The sequence below is a fragment of the Solea solea genome, chromosome 17 (assembly GCF_958295425.1).
Source record: "Solea solea chromosome 17, fSolSol10.1, whole genome shotgun sequence".
NCBI lineage: Eukaryota > Metazoa > Chordata > Actinopteri > Pleuronectiformes > Soleidae > Solea > Solea solea.
Genome location: NC_081150.1, coordinates 14,966,352 through 14,990,219, shown reverse-complemented (window position 1 = coordinate 14,990,219; position 23,868 = coordinate 14,966,352). Strand labels below are relative to the sequence as shown.

Here is a 23,868-nt window from a genome sequence, read left to right as displayed (position 1 = left end):
CTGCCTTTTTGTTATGTCTATTTTGATCAGAATTTGGGGGGGTTAAATTGAGACTGTGTTCTTTGAATGACCAGTAGGTGGAGCCCTGGTATCAAACACCCACAGTACAAATGATGTTCATTAACAAGTTAACACTAAATGATTGTGTCCTTTGTGGCATTAAAAACATGGTATAAAAACAAATTCATCAAACAAATCAAAGCATGAAAATGCCAATAAAAACCAGGTGAACTAAAAGAATAAAACTGTCACCACACTATTAAAAGCCATTTGTGCTGAAGCTTTCTTCAGTATAACCCTTGACAAAACAGTATCACTTAAGGTAAAAAGCCCATAAAACATTAAATCCATACTTGCAAAATGTCTATTGTATTTTTTTTTTTTATTGAGAGTTCATGCTCAACATAAACATTGATTCGCTTAATGGCAGCTCATCTATTTTGGCCAAGAAGAAACTAAAGATTTTCATATACAACCATCTCTGGTGTTTATAGAAAGGAAAAAACAATAACTTTAGTAACTACATGGAACAAAAGTTTGAAAAAAAAGCTGTGGAGCAGATGTAGGCTACAGCAGCAGAGGACAAATATGTACCAACAAAGTAGCCAATGGTTGACCATTGTATGATTTAAATCAGAAAGACTTAAATAAGTTGTTGCCTCTGCTAAAAAAAAAAAAAAAAATCGTAAAACAGTATCTGCGTGAGCTTAAGAAAAAGGTTGTAGTCAATCAATTCATTTGCTAGTAAACGGTATAGTTTTTCCATATAATGTAACGATTTAATGTCACCTAAAAGTTCTACATTTGTGTGGTTACAAACATGTCACGAATGATTTCGATCTTTCATAGCAAAGCAAATGTTACTGGTAAAGTATCACACAGGAAATTTGTCCATCACAGTTGTTTTTTTTTACATATTGTAAACGAGATGCACACGCTGAATGCACAGTTTTCTGGCAAGTGTGAGGCAACGTTTTTGAAGGTAAAGCTCACAGTTTTTCCTGGAAGTCAAGTGTGAGGAGGAGGCGGCGGCAGCGGCTTTTCTGCTCTCATCAGTAAAACGATAAAGTGTGGGTGTGGGTGTCTCTAAAACCCAGTCAAAGTGATAGCGTGGGAACGCAAACTGTGTCATTCAGTAACACACTGAGGACTTCATGGTTTCAAGCCACATCTGACAACTTGAAATCCCTTGCATCTGTTGAGTATGTGTCGTTTGTACTACTTTTAGTTTGTGAAAAAACTAATTTTTATGGGTTATGACCTTAAATAAGTATATCACCAGGTACTGAGTGGGCTACAATCTGCCAATTATAAAGCCTGTTGTTAAAATCAAGTCATTGTGAGGCAGATTTCAGTTGGCAAAAATGATGAATCTGAAAAATATAACCCTGGACTGATCAAAATATAAGTTATTTTGAGGCAGAAACAATAGGTAAAAATGACTGAATGGACTAAAATATGTCAATTATTACTCTTAAAAATCAAGTCATGCCGGTTGCTTTTGATTGGTAAAAATGACTTAAATGGGGTTTGACAAATACAACCCTAAAGTTGAGGCAGAAACAATATTTTGGCCACAAGAAAGGGTCAAAATCTGACCAATGCAAGCCAAAATGCAGAAACACAAGATAGGGGCTGTAATCAGTTGTGGGTGAGGGGGAAAAATTTCATTTTTATCCGTTGCAGTGACCCCTGTCATATGTTTCAACAGGCAAAAATGACTGAGGGCGATACAATCTGGCACACAAAACACAACCTTATTAAAAGCCAGTAAATTTGAGGACCAGCTTTTCAATTACTGGTTGACAAGTGGGGGAAAACATGCATTTTACTGGTTGCACTCAATGGGTAAAATCTGTCAATTCTAACTGTTATCAATGAAATAATGAAGTCATTTTGGATCATAATGTTTAAAGTTGTTCTCAAAATGCTGATGCTGTTTTGTAACAATAATTGGCACATAAATCAGAAATAAAGAAATACAATACATAGGGGAAATACATAAAAGTGGTGTAAAATGGCCCCCAAAGGAGAAACCTGGTAGGACAAAGCCAAAACTAAGTTGCTCCAAATTTCATGAAACTTGGTGGAACTATGTCACAGCTCAAGACGAACAAAAAAGTCCATTTTGAATTCAGCCGCCGATTTTGCCACAAAACAGGAAGTGGTCTGTGACTTAGCCGCACATTGACCGATCTGCACAAACCGGCCAGAACACATCGGCACGGGAAAGCTAAGTCAAGCGCATAGTGCCACCTGCTGGCAGGGCGGCAGCTGCAAGGGCCCCACAACAGCTTTAATTTAAAGGTTTTTTTTGTCATATGCTAACTTGTTTTTATTATTATATTTGTTTAAGGGCTCCACGTGTGTATGACTGCTGTTTACTGTTTGTTCTGTCAGAGATTAAATGGAGACTGCCTCAGAAAGCATCTGTGGTCTGGCTCTGGTGAGTGTGTGACTCACTTAAATCAATGAATGGTTCAGCTGGTGGAAATGTCCTGGTGAAATTTAAGAATTAGCACAGGTTGAAAGACACGTCTGACCTGACTTGGCCTCCTTTCAAAAAAGCAACAAAAAAAAAGAGACTTCCTGTGGAAACATTTGAGCCCCCCCCCCCATGTAAATCTGCTGAGAAACCCACAGATGCTGAGTGAATTAACATGTGGGTGTTTGGCAATACATGTTGCATAACACTATAATGTGGCTTGTGACCTTTGCAGCCTCTTGGCTGCAGAAATGCCAGGACATGGGCTCAAGCTGTGCTGACTGGTTGCACCATACTTAGATTATATCGAGGTTAAACTTTGTTGAAACATTTTTTTTCAGTTTCTCTGTATATTACACAGTGACTTGTGTTTAAGTATTAGCCCAAACACAAATGCAATTTGAATTTTCATATACAGTACATTATGAACTACAGTACATAATGAGGTAAAAACATACATGATTACAGTATATTCTTAATGATTAATTATGCAATTATGTACAAAGTCACAGGAGGCAGATAAGATAATGTACTCTCTCATCATCCTCCTCCTCTTCCTCACATATTCGTCACACCCTGGTGTAGTGAGATTAGATTATGATGGAGCGAGAGATGAGGTGACGCTAACTGTTATTATTTCATTTATTATAATATTATTGTGATTTGTTTCTACACACCAGAGGAAGCTTGCATACCACTGGTGGGACACGTACCACAGTTTGAGAACCATGGCTTTATGTAATAATAACATATAGGTGAAATTCTGCATATTGAACGTATGAAATACACTACATGTTCATTCCCCTACAGTATATGTCATAAAACAATGAGTGTATATTTTTTACTGTGTACTTTTTTTATGACAATTATGCGTGTGCATCTTTTGTTTTATCTTGTGCTTTTATTGTTCTATTATGTGACTGTGAGACCCATAAATTCATTTCAGTGTTCTTGTACTTTGGCATAATGGTAAATACAGTACTTGAACTGCAGCATGAAATGTACTGTATATTTCCTAATACACATACACACACTTAACAATGTATATATCACCATATAGGTAATAGAGTATGTGTACTGTAAAATATTACATTTGTGTTTGTGGGGCACATTAACATGCAGCAGATTGTGTCAAATTAAATATTACATTTCCATATGAGCAAAAAAAAAAAACCCCACCACACAGCAACACTGCGGAACTAAGTCTGCAGACAACACGAGGTAAAGAGATGGAGCTCTTTGTTATTGCGACATAGTGGAAACACTGAAACAATTACAACCGCCGCGCAGCTCTGACTGTCAAAGTTTAAGTCCGTTCAGTCATTTAGTTTGAGTGACTTCAAAATGCCAGAAAAACTAATTAGATAACGACAAACTCGTGATTTGAAACCGATGTTGTCACACGCACACACGTCAGGCATCAGGTCACTTCTCATATGTGACACGGGTGGGTAAATACTACACACAGGAACGGGATTTACACCCACACTGAGCAGGAAGGAAGCGACGTGTAAAAGGCAGAAGGCGTACACGAGAGAGAGAGAGAGAGAGAGAGAGAGAGAAAAAGAAATAAAAATAAAAAGGGGCGGGGAAAAACGACATTGTGAAACATCAAAAACGTAAAAGGTAACTTTTATAGCGACGCGAAGAGAGAGAGAGAGAGAGAGTCACGCAACACGTCTGTTTCTCAGAGTTCATGTTCCACAGGTGACGTGAAGGTCAGAGGAGATGAGTTCACCGCCATAGAATGAAAGATTCAATCTGTTTTGTGTCTAGGAATGTGTACGTGTATGTTAATGAACGTGTGTGTATACACTAGTGCTGTCCGCGTTCACTTTGGCGATTCATTTAAATAATTTAATTAATAAATAAACGCAGTTAACGTTGTTTGTTTACTTCCGGTGGCGACGTGGTCACGTATGCAGACAAACCAAACCATTACAGACTTTTGGGCGGAATGTTTCCTTTTAAAAAGTTACCCGACAAAACTAAAGTGTGTGTGTGTGTGTGTGTGTTTGTGTTTCCAAGGTGTCTCCGCATTTCAGGGAAGTTGATATGATACAGTGTAATCTGGCTACTACAATGGGAAATGATTCAATTTGATTCAAGTTTATAATTGTGTATCTTCAATTTGACGTTCCAATTTCCTCTACAAATAAAGTATGATTTAAATCAGTTCCATATTTCCCATTCTTTAGACAGTCGTTGGAGGTGAAAGATGGCGTTGGAGGGGTTAGCTGTTTTGTCAGATGACTTTGGGAGCAGTTGTGTCCTCAACAGCACACAAAAGTTAGTCGTCTAATAGTGCAATAATAGCCAGTCTGTGAAAACATTCACAGTGAACACATAAACTCTGTCTCTGTATTGTTCTGCCTGTAGTTGAAATTATACCTTCTAATATATATATTGAATGTAAACTGCGGCTGAACCCCAGTATGCTGCTGCTGTTCTTCAAGTCATGCAAGTTATAGTGTAACTTCAACACTAGTCTGTTTTCCCCCCCGGTCTTGGTCTTGGTCTTGTCTTGGTCTCGGGTTAGGCGGTCTCGACTACAAGTCTATACTGCGCACAAGTGGAACAAGATATAACAAACAGCACAAAATCCAAGTCGAAAACATTTCTATTCTCCGATGCTGATGATTGAACTCTTTTAAAGCACTTTAAATCTGAATCTGATGTACAGTAAAGGACAAATGTGCCCAGCCATGGAAAAAAACCAGGAACAAGTCTCCCGAGGGGAGGGGAACACAAGGAATTCTGAAGATATGTAAAGATGTGGCCATTTGAATGTAGGCGCTCCTCAAACTGGTTTTACCTCAAAGATTTGCATCTTCCTGAGGAGACGATCACATTTACATAGTCCAACCCCCTCCTGGTCTACCTGATTTCTGTTAGCCTAAATGACACAGGTCATTATTGACACAGTCAAAGGAAACATTTGTCAATTCCGCAGTCAGAGCAGCATGTTTGTTTATCATTTAAGTGGACGGAGACACAGACTTGACTTCGCCCAACCAGATAGATGAGGGGTGTAATGAAACCCTCCCCCACCACCACCACCACCACCGCCGCCCCAGCAGCTGTGAGATCAATAAACCAGATCATTTTCAGACCCAATTTTCAGTTTGGTGTTCAGTGAATCATCACGGCAGTCTGGGGTTATGAATCGATGAAGAGCTCCAACAGCAGGTTAACCCGGGTCTAATTATTGGTCACATTCATACCGCTAAGCACAAAAAATGTGCAAAAAATATTATAACATTATTATGTTCTAGTTCCTTTTAGCTATATCTGACCTTATTATTGATATCAAATACTAATTATTTTTATGTAATATAAATAAATAAATAAATATAAAAATACTAATTTGTTTTTTAAATGCCACCATGTTTTTAGATTTTTATTTTCATTACATTACATGTAAAGTAGATTTTTGTGTGTGTGTTGCATTATTACAGCCCAGGATGTGTCAATGATTGGCAGCAAAACTGACGTTTGATTATTATTTTTGTGCAGTGTCAAATATTCACCAGCAACCTTCCTGTTACGAGGCCAATTTCCTTTCTGGTCCTGTATGAATGACGACGTGTGACACGACAGACCACAACAACAAATGGAAACATTTTCACAGTTCGCAAAGTGCAAATGAAAATGTATTTCGTGAATATACTGGCAGCACCTTTGTTATCAGTGGCACAGGTATTTCAACATGTTTCCTAAATCTCTGGTGACACATGACAGTCACTTCATGTCATGTCATATCATAAATTCTGTGCAGAACATTTACTTAAGCTCAGTCGGGTAACGTATACACTCTGTGTCATGTTTACATTCCACGCCATCAGTCTATATTTACTAAGAATTTAATTTGTGTCACACCCCGACTTTCCGCTGAATAACTGAATCTACAAAATATACAACAAAAACAATTATAAACTTTGTGGAATTGTATCACCTGTTAAAAAAATTAAAAACAAATAGTAATGACACTTTTCAGTGAAAATCAAACCTAGTTTTAAGTTAATTTAATGTTTTATTAATAATCCAGTTACCAGGGGGAATAGAATAATACAAAAAACAAGGTACTTGTCACATTGCATTGCCCTTGTGTTCATTTTCTTCAGCAACCCCAACCCCAGGACTTAAGAGTACCTGCATGTTCTTGTGATGGCAACGAGCGTCATCGGTCAACATCCATTCAGTCTTCTTTCAAACTTTCACATGTAACAGTGACACACACATGAGGCAGTCCTTTTTTACAAAAGTACACAACAGAGAGGTTTGTTGGAAAGAAGCAATATATGTACATTATTATTTTTAGCTCAACTGTGATACATGAAATTAAATCAAACAAAAAAAAATTAAAAAAAATACTGAGCAAAACATACTGACAGCAGTATCTGTTTCAGCAACACTGGGGCACAATGATGTGTGTAGTGTGAAGTAGTGTGACCTTTGTTATTACACATACTGTTGATTAAATTGACCTTTAACTTGTGTTCAGACTGACATGAATACATAAAGGCCCCCCTCTGGTTCTCGTGATGATTATGTGTCTTTAAAGAACGTTAGTCAGTACGTTTACATGCTCAGGTTAATCGAGCTAAGGCCGTAATCCGATCTACTGGCCGCGTACGTCTGACTCCACCTCCGTAGGTGGCGCTGTATCTTTCAATAAACTAGTGTGGATTGGATATGTTTCCTGTTGACCTTTACGTCACACGTCGTCTCCATTTACTTCCGGGTCTGAACACCAAGTCCAACTAAGCATATAGTTACGGGAGTAATCGGACTATGAATCACATTCTCCAGGTATGTTAGTCCGACTAAGAATAGCTAAATTTTACACTAACGTGTTTACAAGACATTAAGAAAACCAAATTATTGTCTTAGTCGGACTAAAATCGGACTTTAACATGCATGTAAACGCATTGTGTTGTGTTAAAACATTTTGGATAAAGGTAAATTAAAAGGTGTCCTCACAAAAATGAATCCTAAAACTTTAGAGCTCATAGACCTTTTCCAATTTTTCAGGATAGCAGTAATTGGCTGCACGAGCAACATTCTGTGGTTCAACAATTAATCTGTGACATGGGTACTTGTGTATTCAACAATCTTACAGGCACTCGACTCACATGGACTCCTTGGGGGGGGGGGGCATCTTGGTGTAAGAGTCAAAAGTGTAGAATCCCTTTCTGTACCATTGCTACCACAAAGAAAAAAGAAGAAGAAACAAATAAAGAAAAATTCCCAGACCAAAGAGATACACAAAAATCACCACAGAAAACGTGGTCTCAGTTCCCAGTCTGGTGCGACTTTGGATTGTTACACCTTCTGTGGAAGCGGCAGCGCGGAGCGTTGGTTGGATTTCATGCGCCTACGTGCATACACCCGTAGGAAAATTGCCAGGAAAACTATGCCGACGCCAAATCCACCGACCATCGTGACGGCGTGACCGTAAAGGAAACATGAGAGGAGAATGGCGATGGCCTGCCTCAGGGTCATGATGATGGTGAAGACGGCGGCATCAAACTGGTTAATGGTGTAGAAGATGAACAGCTGGCCACACGCCGAGCACACGGACAGCAAGACGGCATGAAACGCAAACTCGGAGTAGCGAGTCATGAAGGACACCGACTCGAAGAAGGCCCCCTGCTCCAGCAGCGAGCCGACTGTGAAGAGGCAGGAGAACAGGTTGACTCCGAACATCATCTGCACCGACGACATCTTTGCCTTGTACAAGTTGTCCTGCCAGTTGGAGGTGAAGCTGTCAAAGACAATATAGCCGACGAGGATGATGAACCCGCTGAAGGTTGTGACAGTGGACGGGTGTTTGCTGGCCGTGCTGGACAGCAGGAACATACTGACACCCGCTGAAATCAGCATGGCAGTTAAGTACTCCCAATATTCATAGCTCCTCCGGGACACAATCTTACCCATGAGCATGACGGGAATGACTTTGGAGGCCTTGGCCAGGACTTGGGTGGGAAAGCTGATGAACTTGAGGGCCTCGTATTGGCACCAGCTGCTCATGATGTTTGACAGCGAGGCAAAAGAATACTTGTACATGGGCGACCCGTGGCGAGGCTGCTTGAACAGGAGGCACCAGAGTCCCGACACGGTCAGGGCCAGGATACGGTTCATGAAGACCAAGAACTGGGAGTCCTTGAACCTCTCCCCCTCCTCCTCTGCAGTCGCACCATAAGCACGAGTCATCACCCTCTCCTGCAGGACCCCCCATGTCAGGTATGACACCTAAGAATAACAGTCAGAGTTTTTACAGGTAGAAGATCATGGAGTTAGGTATAGCGGTAGCAATGTTGCTGAAACTTTTACATTACATCCAAGCTATTGTCAAATGAGTTCACACAAGGCCGATTAAGTCTATCAGCTCCACATGACTCCACATGATGTGTTTAATCTGTGGACTACAGACCATGGCCATGAAAGGATTCAGAGGTTCATTCTACTGCTCAACAAACCTGGTCGTTCAGCAGTTTTCAAACAGGACTCCACTTTTCTTTTGTTATTTTTGTCAAAAAAGAGACCAGCGACTTTTGTCATGACCCCCTAACTACTTTCTGAAAAGTAAAAAGCCAGTTCTGCCACACGAGTCAGTTTCATCTAACTGTATTTACTGTGGGTGGAGACACAGAGAGAGGGAAACACTGTGACCACACAAACACAGTCACAGACAACAACGAGCTGTGGATGTGCAGTGCAGCTGACTGTCTGCGGTAACAATCACTAATCTGTAAGTAAAAATAGGTTTTGTTTTCTCCCCCTTTATTTCACGATACAGTGTCACGGTTAATCTTCAACACTTAGGACAGGATTTGTTCCAGCGATATCTGGCTTCCTTTCAAATGAGATACTTTTCATTGACAGTAGTTGGTAATACTGTGAAACAATTTTTCACAGTAAAAACACAAGACAGTGAATACCAGTGCAAGAGAGAGCTGGCAATAAGTAGCGTATTCACCGTCTACACAAAAATGCAAGGGCAACATTTAGAGATTTTCTGTTTTCTCGTTTCAGGTCTCCCAAAACACCAATATGATAAAAAAAATAATAATAATACGCGTAATCACCTACACCTGTTTCTGTGTGAAGGGGCCCCTTAGTGGGGACAACTAACAAAATGTTACATAAGGCAAATTAGTAGTGCATTAAAAGAGCCTTACCCTTTCATTTGAACCAATATGCACCTGTTTACACATCCAGAGAACAAACAACATAGTCATTGTTAACTAACGAAACAGGTAAGTTACCACCTGTGATGTACTTCACATATTAGTGCAGTCTTAAGTTCTATTTGGCACTTCTTTAAAACAAACATCACTGAGAGCAGACCACACTGTGAATCAGTGGAACAAACATACACTTGTATGCTTTTTGTTTTTGGGACACATAGCTGTGTGTGTGTGTGTGTGTGTGTGTACTCAGCGACAGTGTGATTTCTATGGATCCTCACCTGAAGTCCTGCAGCACAAAAGATTAATTTGACGGTCTGTTTGATTGTTGAGCCCGAATCGGCATCATTCCTGGATGAAACCGACACGTCGTCCAGACCCGTTTTGACATCGCTGCCAAACACGCAGGTTCTTATAACAGGGAAACAAATTCCACTACCTGCAAGTACAGCACACATGGGATTGGGAGGGCGGCACAACAAATATTTACTGGTTACTAACTCTAATTTGTGTCAATATTAGATGCCGGTGTTTGATTAGATCAACCCAAACCTGTTTCTAGGTAACTGGTGCGCTTGAAGTAGCTGATGAGGAGGTAGCCCGGGATGATAATGGTGGAGTATCCCAGTACGTTGATGAAGAAGCGGAAGAACCAGACGTCGTGCCAGCCTGGCTGTAGTAATGACTCCTCTGCAGCCACAGTGGACGGGAAGAGAAGCAACACAAGTGCAGGCGAAACCCTGAGGGAACAATAATAATACAATAGAGTATATTACACCAAACATTACATTTCTAGACTTTTCAAAGTGCAGTGTGAAATGTCTTTATACAGTAAATAGAGGTCAACTTTAGAAATCAGTGTAGCTGATGGCCGACATTTTCAACAGTTTCCTTTTTTCCTCTTCATCTGATAAAATATACAGTTTATTAAATACAAATGATGAACAAAATTGCTTAATTTAAATAAATATTTACTGGTCTGTCTCTCCGATGTGTATGTTTGTGTTTAAACTGCAGTACACTTATATATTTTTGGAATAAAACTAAGGTATTAACTTCATTAAATACTGTTTTGGTCGAAAACTATCTTGATTAATTGGATAATGAGTGTATTTCTCAGTCAATATTTCACCATTTTTCTGGTTTCTTTGCTCCAAATAACAAAAGAAATCATGAAAACCGAATGCTTTTTTGGTTTGTGGACAAAACAAGACATTTGAGAATGTCATCATATACAGGTTTGAAAAGCACAGAGCAACATTTTCCGACATTTAATTGACGGTTACAGAAAATAGTCGATTTTTTTTAAAGGGGCAATTTAACATCTATTTTAAGCTCTTGTAAGGTACTGCGTCTGCTCGAGAGACGTGGAGGAATGTCACCCTCAGGGTTTGTTATATGCTGTCATGATGTAAAGACTATACTATTATTATTATTATTATTATTATTATTACACTATTTAGAGCAGGCTCATCTTGCTTTCAATTGAGTGACAATTAAGCATGCAATTGGCAAGTTAATACATCCATCCATCTTTTATATCCAAGCCTCTCTCGGATCAACACAGAAATATTTCCTTGATGTTCCAAGTTGTGAATGACGATCTATTATTTTAACAGTAAAATAACTAATCTAAACAAATATAGCACAGCTTCTTACAGACATGTCAACCAACCCATAATACATATTTTCCCAGTACAAATCTACCTTCTGTCCATCATAGCTGCCAAAGGTATTAAAGGGTCCATGGTACCCTTAAAACACCAAAGGTCCACAAAGCCACGTTCCTTTCCTTGCAAGAATTATTCAAAGGCTTAAGGCCAACTTCAACTGTTCACAAAGTTCACTGCAAGAGTTAATCCTGCATTAATCATTAACTAACCCTAAACGAAATTAACTATTTCACATTTCCTTCCAAATCACACTGGACCACACAGTCACACTGAAGCCTTATTGTACAGAATAACTGTATTTTCACATTTTGGCACTTTGACAGGATACCTTCAGGTAGTGATTGTTTAGATTGGAACCAAATGTAAAAAAAAACAGCCAGCAGACGATTTACAATGTCTGTTTTATGATTCTTACTCTTCAGTAATGTGGTAATTTCTTCCACAAAAAAAAAAAAAAACTCCACAAAGAATACTCAGAAGCTGATATGCAAACCGGACTTCATTCCCACAATGGTCTCTAAATGGAATCAGGCAAAACACCCACAACCTGTTAAACCTGACCAGAAGGGAGTCGGATGATCCCCACCCTTTCAAATAGCTTAGGTGACACTCGCGCACCTGTAGTGGGTGTGCTACATGCTGCTGTCGTGGCACTGAGTGTAAATCGAGGCTGAGCTTCCATCTCCTCCTCCTCCTCCTCCTCCTCCTGAGGGGGCCTGCGTTCCACAGACAGAGTGTCTTTGTGTGGGACCGTGCCGTGGCCTGGGCAGCCAGTGGGCCACTGCAGCGAGACCTGGGCTCCGAACAAGCAGCTCATTACATGGAGGAATGCACTGCTCTATCTGGGCAGCCGACTCACAGGCTGCTGCACCACAGGCCCAAAGAGGAGAGGGTGCCAAAATGTACCCGAGTGACAGAGTGAATGCATTCACCCAGTGTGTGTGAATATACTGTAACATCACCTAGAGTGAATATAAACAACAAAGAATTTCCCAACATATATATATTTAAATATATACACATAACTCTTCTTGATTGTTGGAGGGAGTGATTTGGACACTAAATACAAATGTGGATCAGACCCCATGGCTCAGCCCTCATCAAAATCTTATGTGTTTGGATTTTGATTAAAGACAAGCCAATATATGACACTGACTATGATCAGTATCAGGCCGATATTAATGAATATCAAAATGTAATATGATCCTCTAACCCTTCATATGCCGCCGGCTGCCTTCATGTCAGCCACAAAGCATTAATCGTGCCAGCTGTTTGTTTGGATAAAGGATGGAAAAAAGTACTGCAGAGTTTATTTCTTCTCTTAAGCGAGCAGTTACGTTTGTGACACAGTGGAAGCACAGCATTTTGAAATGTCAACTATGTTATAAACACTTACGTTGTTTAATCGAAGCAACAATTTACTGATATTGGTTGTGATATTAGTATTGGGCAACAAAAAAAAAATGGTATTGAGCCAATCCATGATTTAAACTCCTGTTACAGAAACATTTAGTTTTCACAGATTTTTGATGTAGTTAAATAGGAGACCATATTTAAGGACAAGATATTATGCTCAGCTTTACACATGTGCTATTAAACTGTATGACCATAATTCATATATTAACAATTATGAACCACAACGGCTGCAACTAACAATTATTTTCTGGATAATGATAAATTGTTCAGTCCAAACAATAATAGACGTCTGTGTAAAATGAACATCAAAGTGACAATGTCTTGTTTTGCACACAAACCCCCAGTTATTCACTGTTTGTGGTGAATGAGATAAAAATAAATCACATATTCACATTCAGGAAGTTTTAGAAGACAATCTGAGAACTTGTTGTAATAATAAAAACGTGTGGTTTTAAATGAATTAGTAGCTCACAGTTCATTTAGTAACCGGTTGCCGTGCTAATAGCCAGACACCTTATTTAACAGCCTTTGCATGAACGGACCGAGCAAAGTATGAGGTATGAGTAACAACATGGAAAATAAGGTGGTAATAACAATAATAATAGCACCAGGTTGGCTGTTCCTGAACACGAACCTTACCCTTATCTTTGAACCAGCCAGACTCAAACCCCCCACTGACAGTCACTTTGACCAGGATTTAAGATCGTTACGGTGAACGAACAGGATTCGTGACTAGTTCGTCTCTACGACTAAAAGTCATCATTATTAGCATGGTATGACGTCCAGTTAGCTCGCAACGTTACCTCCATGAAAAAGATGTCATTTTCTCCCCCTTCACTCCGGCTCCCCGGCTCCTGGCGCAGGGAACACGCCGACACACTCAAGCGTCTCCGCTGTAACAGAGCATGAACAGGCTCCGCAGGTCGGCGACGTTTTGTCTAAACAATTCGGGCTCGTCTTCTTCCTGATTAACCACCGCCTTCGGCTCCGCTGTCATCAACTTATCCGCCGATGTAGTCACTGGAGCAGGCGAGGCCGCCTCCTCCTCCTCGCTCTACACACACCGAAGGATGGCGGACAAAAGCGCCGCTTCAGCCGGTGGTAGCGACTCCCGTCGGCGCGGAGGAGTAACTACAACGTTCACAAAAGCAACCGGTTTTACTCCCTGATGTGTTCAGTGTTGTAACATTCTGTACATTTTTCTGTTAAGGCAACATTAAGAGGTAGACAAGAATAAAAGAATAAAAGAAAATACAAAATATTACATATGATGATATATACATACATACATATATATATCCATCCATCATCTACCGCTTTATCCTCCACCAGAGGGTTGCAGGGGGGGGGGGGTTGTTGACTTATAGACAAATCTATATGGTCTATAATGTACATAAGATAAAAAAAACCTGTTTCCCAGGCCATTTTGCTCAATGAGGAAGTAGTTGTAGTTTCATAACTCTTTGTACTTGCCAGTGACCACAAGGTTTTGCCTGTTTATGGGCTGTCACCATGGTGACAAGTGCCCTTGTCAAGATATTGCTCTACTGTCCAGAGATGAGCACTCGTGTGATTAGCAGTGGGAAAAACAGTCCGTTTAATAACTACATTCCAATTGTTTTGACAGCGGTTTTTTTTTGTTTGTTTTTTAAACATGTGCTTTCTATATGTGCTTTTCTTTTAAAAAAAAGAAGGAAGTCAATTACAGGGAAACAAAAGATATGCCTTTGAAAACACACACACACAGATGACAGGAAACAAAGAAAAGAGATATTCCGTTTTCATGGAAGAGCTCATCACAGCATAAATAATGATAATGGGAAAAAGCTAATAAAAATACAGAAAATTACAAAAAGGGATCTACAAATAAAGTCAATTTCACTCTAGTTTTATCCAATCATATATTTGTATCGTTATCTCTATTTTATGGCACAATAAAGGTCATTATCAATTAACCAAGAAATACACACAATATGCAGTTGAGGTTTTTTTTTCCATTTTATTAAAAAATAAAGGAACTGCTTATGGTAACTAGACAGGCCAATGTAATTACTGTATACACCAAAGAACAGATTTTTGCAGGTAAAGGCTACAGTGAGATAAACAGATAAAACCTGTTTCAAAACAAGCAGCAGCAAACCTAAAAAAAAAATAATAATCAAAATAATCCAAAAAAGATGAAGCTGCATTTTGTGTATTATATTACATTTCTATATAGGTTATCAGTTTCCTATCAAAAAGCAGGGTTGTTATTGGTTAAGTCTTCTTTGGATTACAGGGCTCGACTGCATGAAAGAACGCATTTTATTTATTTTTTTAAAACTTAAAAACAGGAAAAACACACTTCCGCTGAAATACAAAGGAAGTTATATAGCAGAGATTAAGTTTTAGAAACTTTGAAACAAAGTGATTTGCATGTTCCTTTTCTAGCAATTAAGCTAGATTCATTAGACGAAGAGGTAGAATTTTTTTGTTTTATTGATGCTGAATGATAGAAAGTTTGGCACTCAAGGTGAGGTGTACAACCCCACTCCCACAGAGGCAAGCAAAAAAAAGCAAAACAATCGAGCCAGTGACTGATTTAAAAATCAGTGATCAATTAAGCAGAATCACACTTTGCCAGAGGGATTTGGAGATTTAAATGATGTGCGAATTTGTCTACACAATAGATAAATAAGGATCAAATCAGAGGGTACTAAGAATAGAGCCACTATTTAATAACAACCTCAGCGAGAAAAAAAAAAAAAAAAAAATTCAATTCCAGCCACAGTAAAGCTCTAGATCATTTCAAAGATTGTTGCTCAGCTCAGAACTTCACACCAACCACTGACCTCCCAGAGATCTGGATGTCATCGAAAGGAAACAGAGCCAGAATCTGAAAGACAAAGACACAAAAGGCATCCCTTTTTAAAAATAAATAAATTAATTAATTAATAAAAAAAAGAACTACAAATACATCAAACATTTTTCAAAAAACCCCCAAAAAGAAGTATAACTGACTTTTCAAATTAGGAAATTTGGACACTCTAAATTGACTGTAGGTGTGAGTGTAAGAGTGAATGGTTGTTTGTCTCTATGTGTCCCTGTGATGGACTGGTGACCTGTCCAGGGTGTGACCCTGCCTTTTAAAATGTCATCTGGGATTGGCACCAGCGACCCTCATGTGGAGGATAAAGCAGTAGAAGATGAATGAATGTGTGTGTAAATTAAATGCAGTGTCAGACTGTTGAGTCATCGGTAATCACAATAGATTAATGGCAAAACTGTTTGAGGTTTACATGCACAGTTTAATCGAGCTAAGGTCCTAGTCCGACAAAGACAGGCAATCGGACCACTTGCAGAGTCCCAGTAGGAGAAAATCAGTTTATTGGCAGTGTATGTCTGACTTTGCCTCCGTAGGTGGCGCAGTATCTCTCTATAAGCGAGTGTGTATTAAATCAGTTTCCTGTTGACCTTTACGTCACAGAAACTGGTGCGGCAGTTTATACGTCGTCTCTTTCTACTTCTGGGTCAAAGACCGGGGAGGAAACTTTGGTGCAGAATGCCAAATCTGACTCCAGTCCGACTTAGCATATACAGTACATGCAGGAGTAATTGGACTATGAATCACATTATCCAGGTATGTTAGTCCGACTAAGACTGGCTGGATTATGTGTCCGATTACTCCTGCATGTACTGTATATGATTATTATAGTAGTATAGTAAAGTGGTATCTAAACAACAGAAATGATAACTTACGTCATCATTGCCGTCAGCTAGATCCAGTGCCGTCTCGTCCTCCATGTTTCGCAGCATCGTGTCGGCACCGGCCTGGCAGAGGAGGTTAGCGATGGCGGCGTCCTGTCTCCCCACTGCCAGATGCAGGGGCGTGCAGCCGTTGAACATGGCCGCGTCCACGTTGGCCCCCCTGCTGAGCAGCAGCTTTACGGACGCAATGTCGTGCAGCTCGACGGCGAGGTGGAGAGCCGTTTTCCCGCTAGTTCCCTCCTGCGAGTGAGGCAAGCAGACTGTGTCAAGTAAAGGTTTGATTTGGTGTAAAAAAAATGTATATTCAGTGTGTTGAAGGGTTTGAGACACCACTTAAATGTTATTCAAAATGAATTCAAATGAAAGCTGAATATATTATAAGTAGGTCATTTTATTTTGTATATATTTTCTTCATGCAACAAAGCATATTCAGGAATCTTGGACTGGACGAATGTAACAAGTTGCATTATTATAATGAATAATAATTGTCCGGGACGGATGTGAGGCAGAGTGGTAAAGTGAGGCTGGTGAGGTAAAGTGACAGGAATGTCTGGGGCAGTTTTGGAGCCGACTGACATGTTCCCCCTCCTTCAATAGAAAGTCAAGAGCTCAGCCTAATCATATCTCAAATCTAATTATGTCACCATGAATCCTGCAAAAAGCCCTGAGCTCAGCTTCTATCACCATCAGCACTGCACAGGTGCAGCAGATTTATGGACATGTACACAGCGCGTGGCCAGGAGCAATAAACAGAGTTTGAAAGGGATGTGATTATAAATACAGACACTGGATTCCTGGAGGTAATGCAGTATACTGCAGCGTGAGTCTACAGTACGGACACTAATTAAACTTGATTACACTCACCAAACACTTTATTGGGCAATTTTGAATGAAATGCAGGTTAAATCATTTAAAAACATGCAGTGCGCGTCTTACGGCCTTGTTGGAAAGTTGCTTGTGCTTTTAATTTTGTGTTAACGATGAAAAACTTGACAAAAACCCACATGGATGTTTAAAAAAACACTTGCTTAAAATCTTACAAATGAAGATTGTGCACGTCCACTACCTGTCCAAGGTATGTAGATATGATCAAGACGACCTACTGAAGGTCAAACCGAGCATCAGAATGAAGAAGAAAGGGCATTTAAGGGACTTAAATTGGCTTGGTATGTTGGTGACAGATGAGCTGATGCCAGAAACTGCTGATCTACTGGAATTTTCACACACAACACTCTCTAGGTCTTAAACAGAATGGTGTGCAAAAGAGAAAATATCCAGTGAGCAGCAGTTCTCTGGGAGGAAAAAATGCCTATCTTAATGCCAGAAGACCCACCCTTAAAGCAGATTATAAAGCACTTTATAAGGTGTTCTGTGTACATAATAAAGTGGCGGGTGAGTGTAAACCCAGCAGGATAAAGAGAAGAGGTTCACTGCTTGAAATCAAGGATAATTTCAAACCTACACATGCAGTCTTTATTTTAAATGATATTACAAAGGCCAGGAAACTTCCACTCCCTCATCTGTGAGTTGTACGTTTCAGTTTTTATTCCCCCACTGACACACAGCCAAGTCATTAAAATGATAATGAGGAGTCATTTGACACACTAACCTGTATATTCAGGTCAGCTCCCTTTTTCATCAGGAGCGTCATAATCAGATGTTGTCTGTTCAGAGCAGCCAAGTGAAGACAGGCAAGACCTGCGAATACACATTCAATTTGACACATGAAACGTGGGACTAATCATAGGTCTGATACAGATAAACATACTGCATTTTTGCATCTAGCTATATTTTTCTTCTTTTCAAAAGTAGTAGAAAAAGGGAACACCCTTCAGATATTGTTCCCTTTAATAGTTTGAGCAATTGCAACCTGGTTAATTATTCACCTTAAATGGTTACATTTGGACAAGTTCTCCAGAATCCACTGACAAAAACTGAGAAAAATAACAATAATATATGAATGGTTGGTGTGAGATGTTAAGTCATAGTGGTCACCTCTCCAGTTCTGGATTTCCAGGACTGGTGCCAGCTTGCTGGGGGAAACATTCCAGGTCATCTCGTTGGCACACTCATTTTGTCCATGCTGACAGGCCACATGGAGCGCCGTGTTCCCATCCCGGTCCTGCAGCTCCAGACTGGCTCCCTTCCAGACCAGACTCTTCACCACATCTATCAGGTTCAGGTAGGTGGCCAGGTGCAAGGGACTCTGATGATTCAGGGGAAAAAAAACAAAGAAAATATAAATGTGTTTGTCAATGCAGAGCTGCTACTTTTGGCTTCTAAAAACTGAGAATTTCTTAGATTTGTTTCAACACTTCCCACTTTCCTTCATTATATACTTTCATACAACCTCCACATATACAGTAGCTCCTCTATTGTTTCTATATTTCCCAATCCCAGTTTAGCATACGCTACCGTGGATTTACCATAAAAAAAAAAAGCAGTTTTAAAAAAAGGAAAAATGAAGCCTTGTATCCAAGCAATGCTTGAGCTATTTGTCATTTAAATTTAAAACCTATGATGACATTGTTTCTTTTTCTTTGTTGTTCTTAAAATGCCAAAAATTGCCACTGCATAGTTTTATAAAGATTTCAAGGCTGTTCCTCACATTCACCTTGATATCATAAACTGTGCCCTTTTTATAGTTTGTACTGTATGTGTTAATAAATAAATGACTAAAATAAAACACACCAGTTAAATTAGGCAACAAAAAAAATAAGTTATTAGTTAAAGCTCTGCTTACAAATAAATTCCACACAATTAATTAAAAAAATAATGTTCTTATAACAAAATAATAATAGAAATAATGATGGGGAAATGAACAGCCTTCAACATTCTAAAGAAACAACAGAAACTCATACATACAGTATATTTGATTTTTACATTAATATCCATACAGGGATATTTTTTTAAATGTCTTAACCCAGCCACAATTCACAAAACTGACCTGGTGCAAATCTGTTTAGTTTTTTATCAAAATTCCAAACAAATCCAAAGCAGAGGAGAACAATAAACAGCTGAAACAGTGACCTTTGCACTGGCTAGTAAATTGTGTATGCATCGTGCACTGGTGCGAGACACAACAAAACTACAGAGAAGCATCATCGGTGGTCTGAGGGCACTTCTTCTAAAAGCCTAAAAAGGAATAACGAGATGTTTTCTCGTCTGCAAATGGGTCGTCTGACACCGTTCACTGCCGAGACGCTGAGTAATCGCACGTCTCTTTATGATAAGTTCTGTCACTTTGGTTTCTACATGAACAGCATTCTAGCTCTGACATGTCAAATAAGTCCTCCACCCACATCCACACAGGGCCGCACTGCACAGCTCCCTGTGGTGCTGTGTGTACAGGAGGTAGAGGAGGGGAGTTTCCATTCTGTATCCCTCATGAGCTTAACACTGGAACCATCGACAGTGACGGGCTGCAAGAAAAGAGGAACAACACTTCTCTAGAAGAACAGGAGATATAAATAAAAACCACGATCAAGGTACCGATAATGAGGAAGTCACCCTGGACGCCAAAAATTCCAACAGATGCAGGAGCACGCCTGTGACGCAAGAAATGCTTTGTGCGGTGCGCTTACCTGGTACAAGTTGTTCTGGATGTCCAAGACTTCTTTTGGGAAAAGGTCTATCAAGTGCTGAGTGATGAGATCGTCTTCATGGATGATTGCTAAGTGCAGGAATCTGCAGGAGTGGCAAATAAATAAGTCAGTTAAATGAAATCCTCAATATGCTTGTGAAAACAGAAAGCAGATTCAATTTAAACGCTAAAGCAGTAAAACATATATCCAAACTGAATATCTGGTGATTTATCACTGTGTGTTTGTCCGTCACAGTCTTGTACTTTCTTAAATATTTAAGGGTTTTAGATATTAGCCCTCCTTTTTTTCTTCTTTCATTTATTACATTGTGTATTTTGCACTGTCAGAAGCGGGTGAGGTACAACGTGTGTATATTTATATATAATACCATGTGAAATGACAATAAAGAATCTTGAACCTATGTGGTCATGCATTGTACTGAGGGTTAACGTTGTCAAACCTGCAACTGCAGCAAACTCAAACAACAGTGGGGGAGAGGGTCGTCATCTAAAGCTACATCTCTCACACTAATTTACTGCAAAAGCTCATGTTTCTGATCTTACTTGATCTTTCACTTACAGTAAATACCAAGTAGTCTAACAAATATGACAGTTTCTGTTGTTGTTGATGACGGATAACCCACCCAGGCCCATTTTCAAGATGTAACAACAATTTTCGTCGTTTGCCTTGACCATAAATACAGGCTACAACAAACCACCGGCGTGACATCGGGACAGGCTTGGACGTGTGTTCAAGGCGTGGGTCGGGTTAGGACAGAAAAATGTGAGCCGAGTCACACTCTATAGAACATGACTGCCGTTTGAAAGGGCAGCGACATTCGGATGCAAGACACGTATGACGCTTTTCCACCATATAGTTCTAGCATGACTCTTCTCGGCTCTACTATTTTCTTTTGCGATATTACCTGGTAGCTGGTGAGGTTCCAAGCGAGCTGAGCCAATACTACAATGTGACACTGGAAGAGTCATGAGCGCGACGTCCGACACAAGAATCAAACCGAACAATGACGAACTGTAGATCAGTTAAAAAGACTTAAAAATCATGAAAACATGCGTTAATCTCTAGGAAGTGCTGAACTAATCTTATTTTAACTGATTCTAAAGATTCAGTGCACCGAAAACAAGTGCTTTGCTCGTCACTAGTTTGTGTGTCTGTGTCACGTATGAATTGTTGTCACGGCGGGTTTGTGCAGCTGTGCAATGACGACCCCGCCCACATTGAAGAGGTACTATAGTAAAGGAAAACTACATGACTGATACCAAAGCAAGTAGAGTCGCGTAGAGCCGAGTGGTGCTATAACTGTATAATGGAAAAGTGCAATTAGTTATTAGAAAGTCTGATGAATCAGATTTAAACTGGATTTGAACAATGTGGCTGATAATCTTAATGTAGTCATAATGTCGCTTCAACTTAAAACAAGTGGAACCGAATAGCGGAGACAAAAAAACAACCTACGTATCAACAAGAGAGAAAACATTGCATCACAATTTTCCTCAGTATTCATCTCAAGAGACTGAAACATGACGTATCACTCAGTGGGCTGGAACGGCAAGATTCAACGGTCGGGATATTGATCAGGGCAAACACACAATAGAAAGGGTAGGAGAGTAAGAGGTTAAACTAGGTGAGTGTGTTTCAACACATATCAGTGGGCACCACTTTGTAAACACTTGCAGCAAGTGACTAAATAAAACACACGCATCTCAAAACCTGAGTGGGAAGTTGAAGTTGTGCCCAAAAGTAGGAAATGGAATGGTGCTTTGTTGCTTTGTATAGATTAACCTTAAAATCAAAGTGTAGTTTACACGTTTAAAACAAAAATAAAATCACAGGTTGAGACTACTTCATAACATGGCCAGATGTGATCTCTTCCTTCAGAATAAATGTCATTTGAATACATTTGTTACAGGAAAACTCCCAGCTTTAAAACAAGACACGGACAAATGTCTGATTTCCTGTTCAGTCCCACACACACACACAAATATCATTTATGCAAGAAAACCTCTTCTGTCTCCTTTGGCCAAACATAGCCTCACAAAAATGAGATTTGATTGAATTATCTCAGTGGTTATGTATTCAATATGATTATCTTATTGAGGAGGAAATCCATTCTACAAAGCACTTAATCATTGCCAAAAAATGTCTGACTGATTAAATGTCAGCATGCAATCATTTTCCAAGTGTGGATATAACACAGAAGTGATTTTTGCAGTGAGAATCAAAGGGGTTAAAATGAATGATTAGAAAACTGTAATCTAAACTATATCCTTGTTTGACCTGTGATGGAAACGGTACGACAGAGTATGTTCTAAAAAGGAGGAACTGTTCATATAAGGCCTGTGTTTTGTGTGCTACTAAATATAACTGGATTTGAAACCAATGATTAATCATATAATTTGCTTAATAGCAGCTGGTTCTAACTGAATATCTGGTGATTAATCACTATTTTTTAGAGTTTGGGAAACTGCACAGACTCTGATATTTTAAAAATGTATAATCCATTAATTTATAAAAGAATACAATTGGACAAGCAGATGAATCGAGGACACACATAATGAAGGAGGCAGCCCTTAACTGAACGTGGGAGCCGAGACAAAAACATGCAGGTACCTTCATTCAAATAAGAAACGCCCATGAAAGTGGAAAAATGTGTCTCTAATGGAAACACAATCGGTCTTTAACATATTTACATATCTGTTTTGACATAAGTCCTTCCAAAAATTATGTAAATATCAGGTATACATGTATGGAAAAACCATCACATGACGCGCTGGTCACTGAGTATGGTGCCTAATGTCTGCTTTTCTGAGTTAAAAGCCTGCAGATGAGTGGATTATTGAGTAGTCAACGATGAGCAAACACCTCAGTGTAAAAGGGACTTCCTGGTTTCAGTAAGACTTGAATGAATAAGAACTAAGTCAGAAAAAAAAAAAAAAATCCCATAGGGGAAAAATAAATGTTTGCATGAATCTCTCAGTGTGGTGTGTGTTTCGGGCATCTATAGTTAGGGTGTAAGAATGAAACCGTGTGTCTCCAACAATCGGTGAGCAGGAAACGAAAAGAGGTCAGGCACAAAACATTCATGTCGGTGTGGCGGCTACATCAGCCGGCGGATTACACACAGGTGTCTGCAGGAGTCGTGAACGAGCTCGCTTTTGACGTTAGAACAATGTGATGACACGGCAATGCTGCAGATGAGTGTGTCACACAAGAAATTCTACTGAAAGCTGTGTTTGTGTGTGTGGAGGTTGACATGTGTGAACTGTGTGCAGAAAGCTGCAGTTTCCTTGACTCAAAGTGAGAACTTAAAAGAAGCACAAAAAAAAAGAAAAGAAAAAGCCACTGGCTCATAACCAAGTAAGATTATTTGAATGTCTGGTTTAGTAAAACCAAAACAAAAAAATTAAAGAAAAGACAGCAGCTAATGAATTGTGGGATCCAACAACACAAGAAGAGCCAGGCCATGCGATCCTGATCAACAAGTTTCTTGGATCAAAAGCACGCCACACTGCTGTCTCACAGCATGTGCTTTGTCTGTGCTGCATGGGGAAGTCCAGGCCTCTCTGTTTCACTTCTGTTTTCTGGCTGAGAGACGCCTCACAGGATTTAATCCACATTCATGACAAGGACAAAGTTCATTACCAAAAAGAAAAGTGTGCAGTATCATTCACTTATAAAATCCCCTTCAAAACCAGAATCATGGGAAAATACAGTGGCCCCAATTAAGTGGCGTTGACTGACTCTATTAC

The 23,868-nt window shown here is 39.6% G+C and overlaps 2 protein-coding genes across 3 annotated transcripts in view; both read right to left on the bottom strand.

The window, feature by feature from the left end:
• Nucleotides 1-6,495: 6,495 nt before the first annotated feature.
• slc35b2 (solute carrier family 35 member B2) lies at nt 6,496-13,826 on the bottom strand. The gene is made up of 4 exons (XM_058614287.1): nt 13,571-13,826; nt 10,231-10,418; nt 9,960-10,117; nt 6,496-8,740 (listed from the first exon to the last, which is right to left on the bottom strand). Exons 1-4 carry the CDS (start codon nt 13,588-13,590, stop codon nt 7,811-7,813), a joined length of 1,296 nt encoding a protein of 431 aa, XP_058470270.1. The 5' UTR covers nt 13,591-13,826; the 3' UTR covers nt 6,496-7,810.
• Nucleotides 13,827-14,746: 920 nt separating this feature from the next.
• Nucleotides 14,747-23,868, bottom strand: part of LOC131443481 (dynein regulatory complex subunit 5-like) — a 31,686-nt gene continuing 22,564 nt past the window's right edge. For both annotated transcript variants that reach the window (XM_058613152.1, XM_058613151.1), the window contains 5 exons: nt 20,099-20,201; nt 18,510-18,720; nt 18,124-18,212; nt 16,506-16,754; nt 14,747-15,642 (listed from right to left, as the gene is read on the bottom strand). In XM_058613152.1, the coding sequence (XP_058469135.1) occupies nt 15,574-15,642; nt 16,506-16,754; nt 18,124-18,212; nt 18,510-18,720; nt 20,099-20,201 (721 nt within the window). In that variant the 3' untranslated portion in view covers nt 14,747-15,573. The remainder of the gene's footprint in view (nt 15,643-16,505; nt 16,755-18,123; nt 18,213-18,509; nt 18,721-20,098; nt 20,202-23,868) is intronic.

Coding starts and splice junctions, on each gene's coding strand:
- slc35b2 (XM_058614287.1), bottom strand. CDS start 13,590: ATGACATCTTTTTCATGGAG. Junction 10,118..10,230: donor CACCAGTTACCTAGAAACAG/GTTTGGGTTGAT, acceptor CTGTACTTGCAG/GTAGTGGAATTTGTTTCCCT. Junction 8,741..9,959: donor TTTGTGCTGCAGGACTTCAG/GTGAGGATCCAT, acceptor TGTTATTCTTAG/GTGTCATACCTGACATGGGG.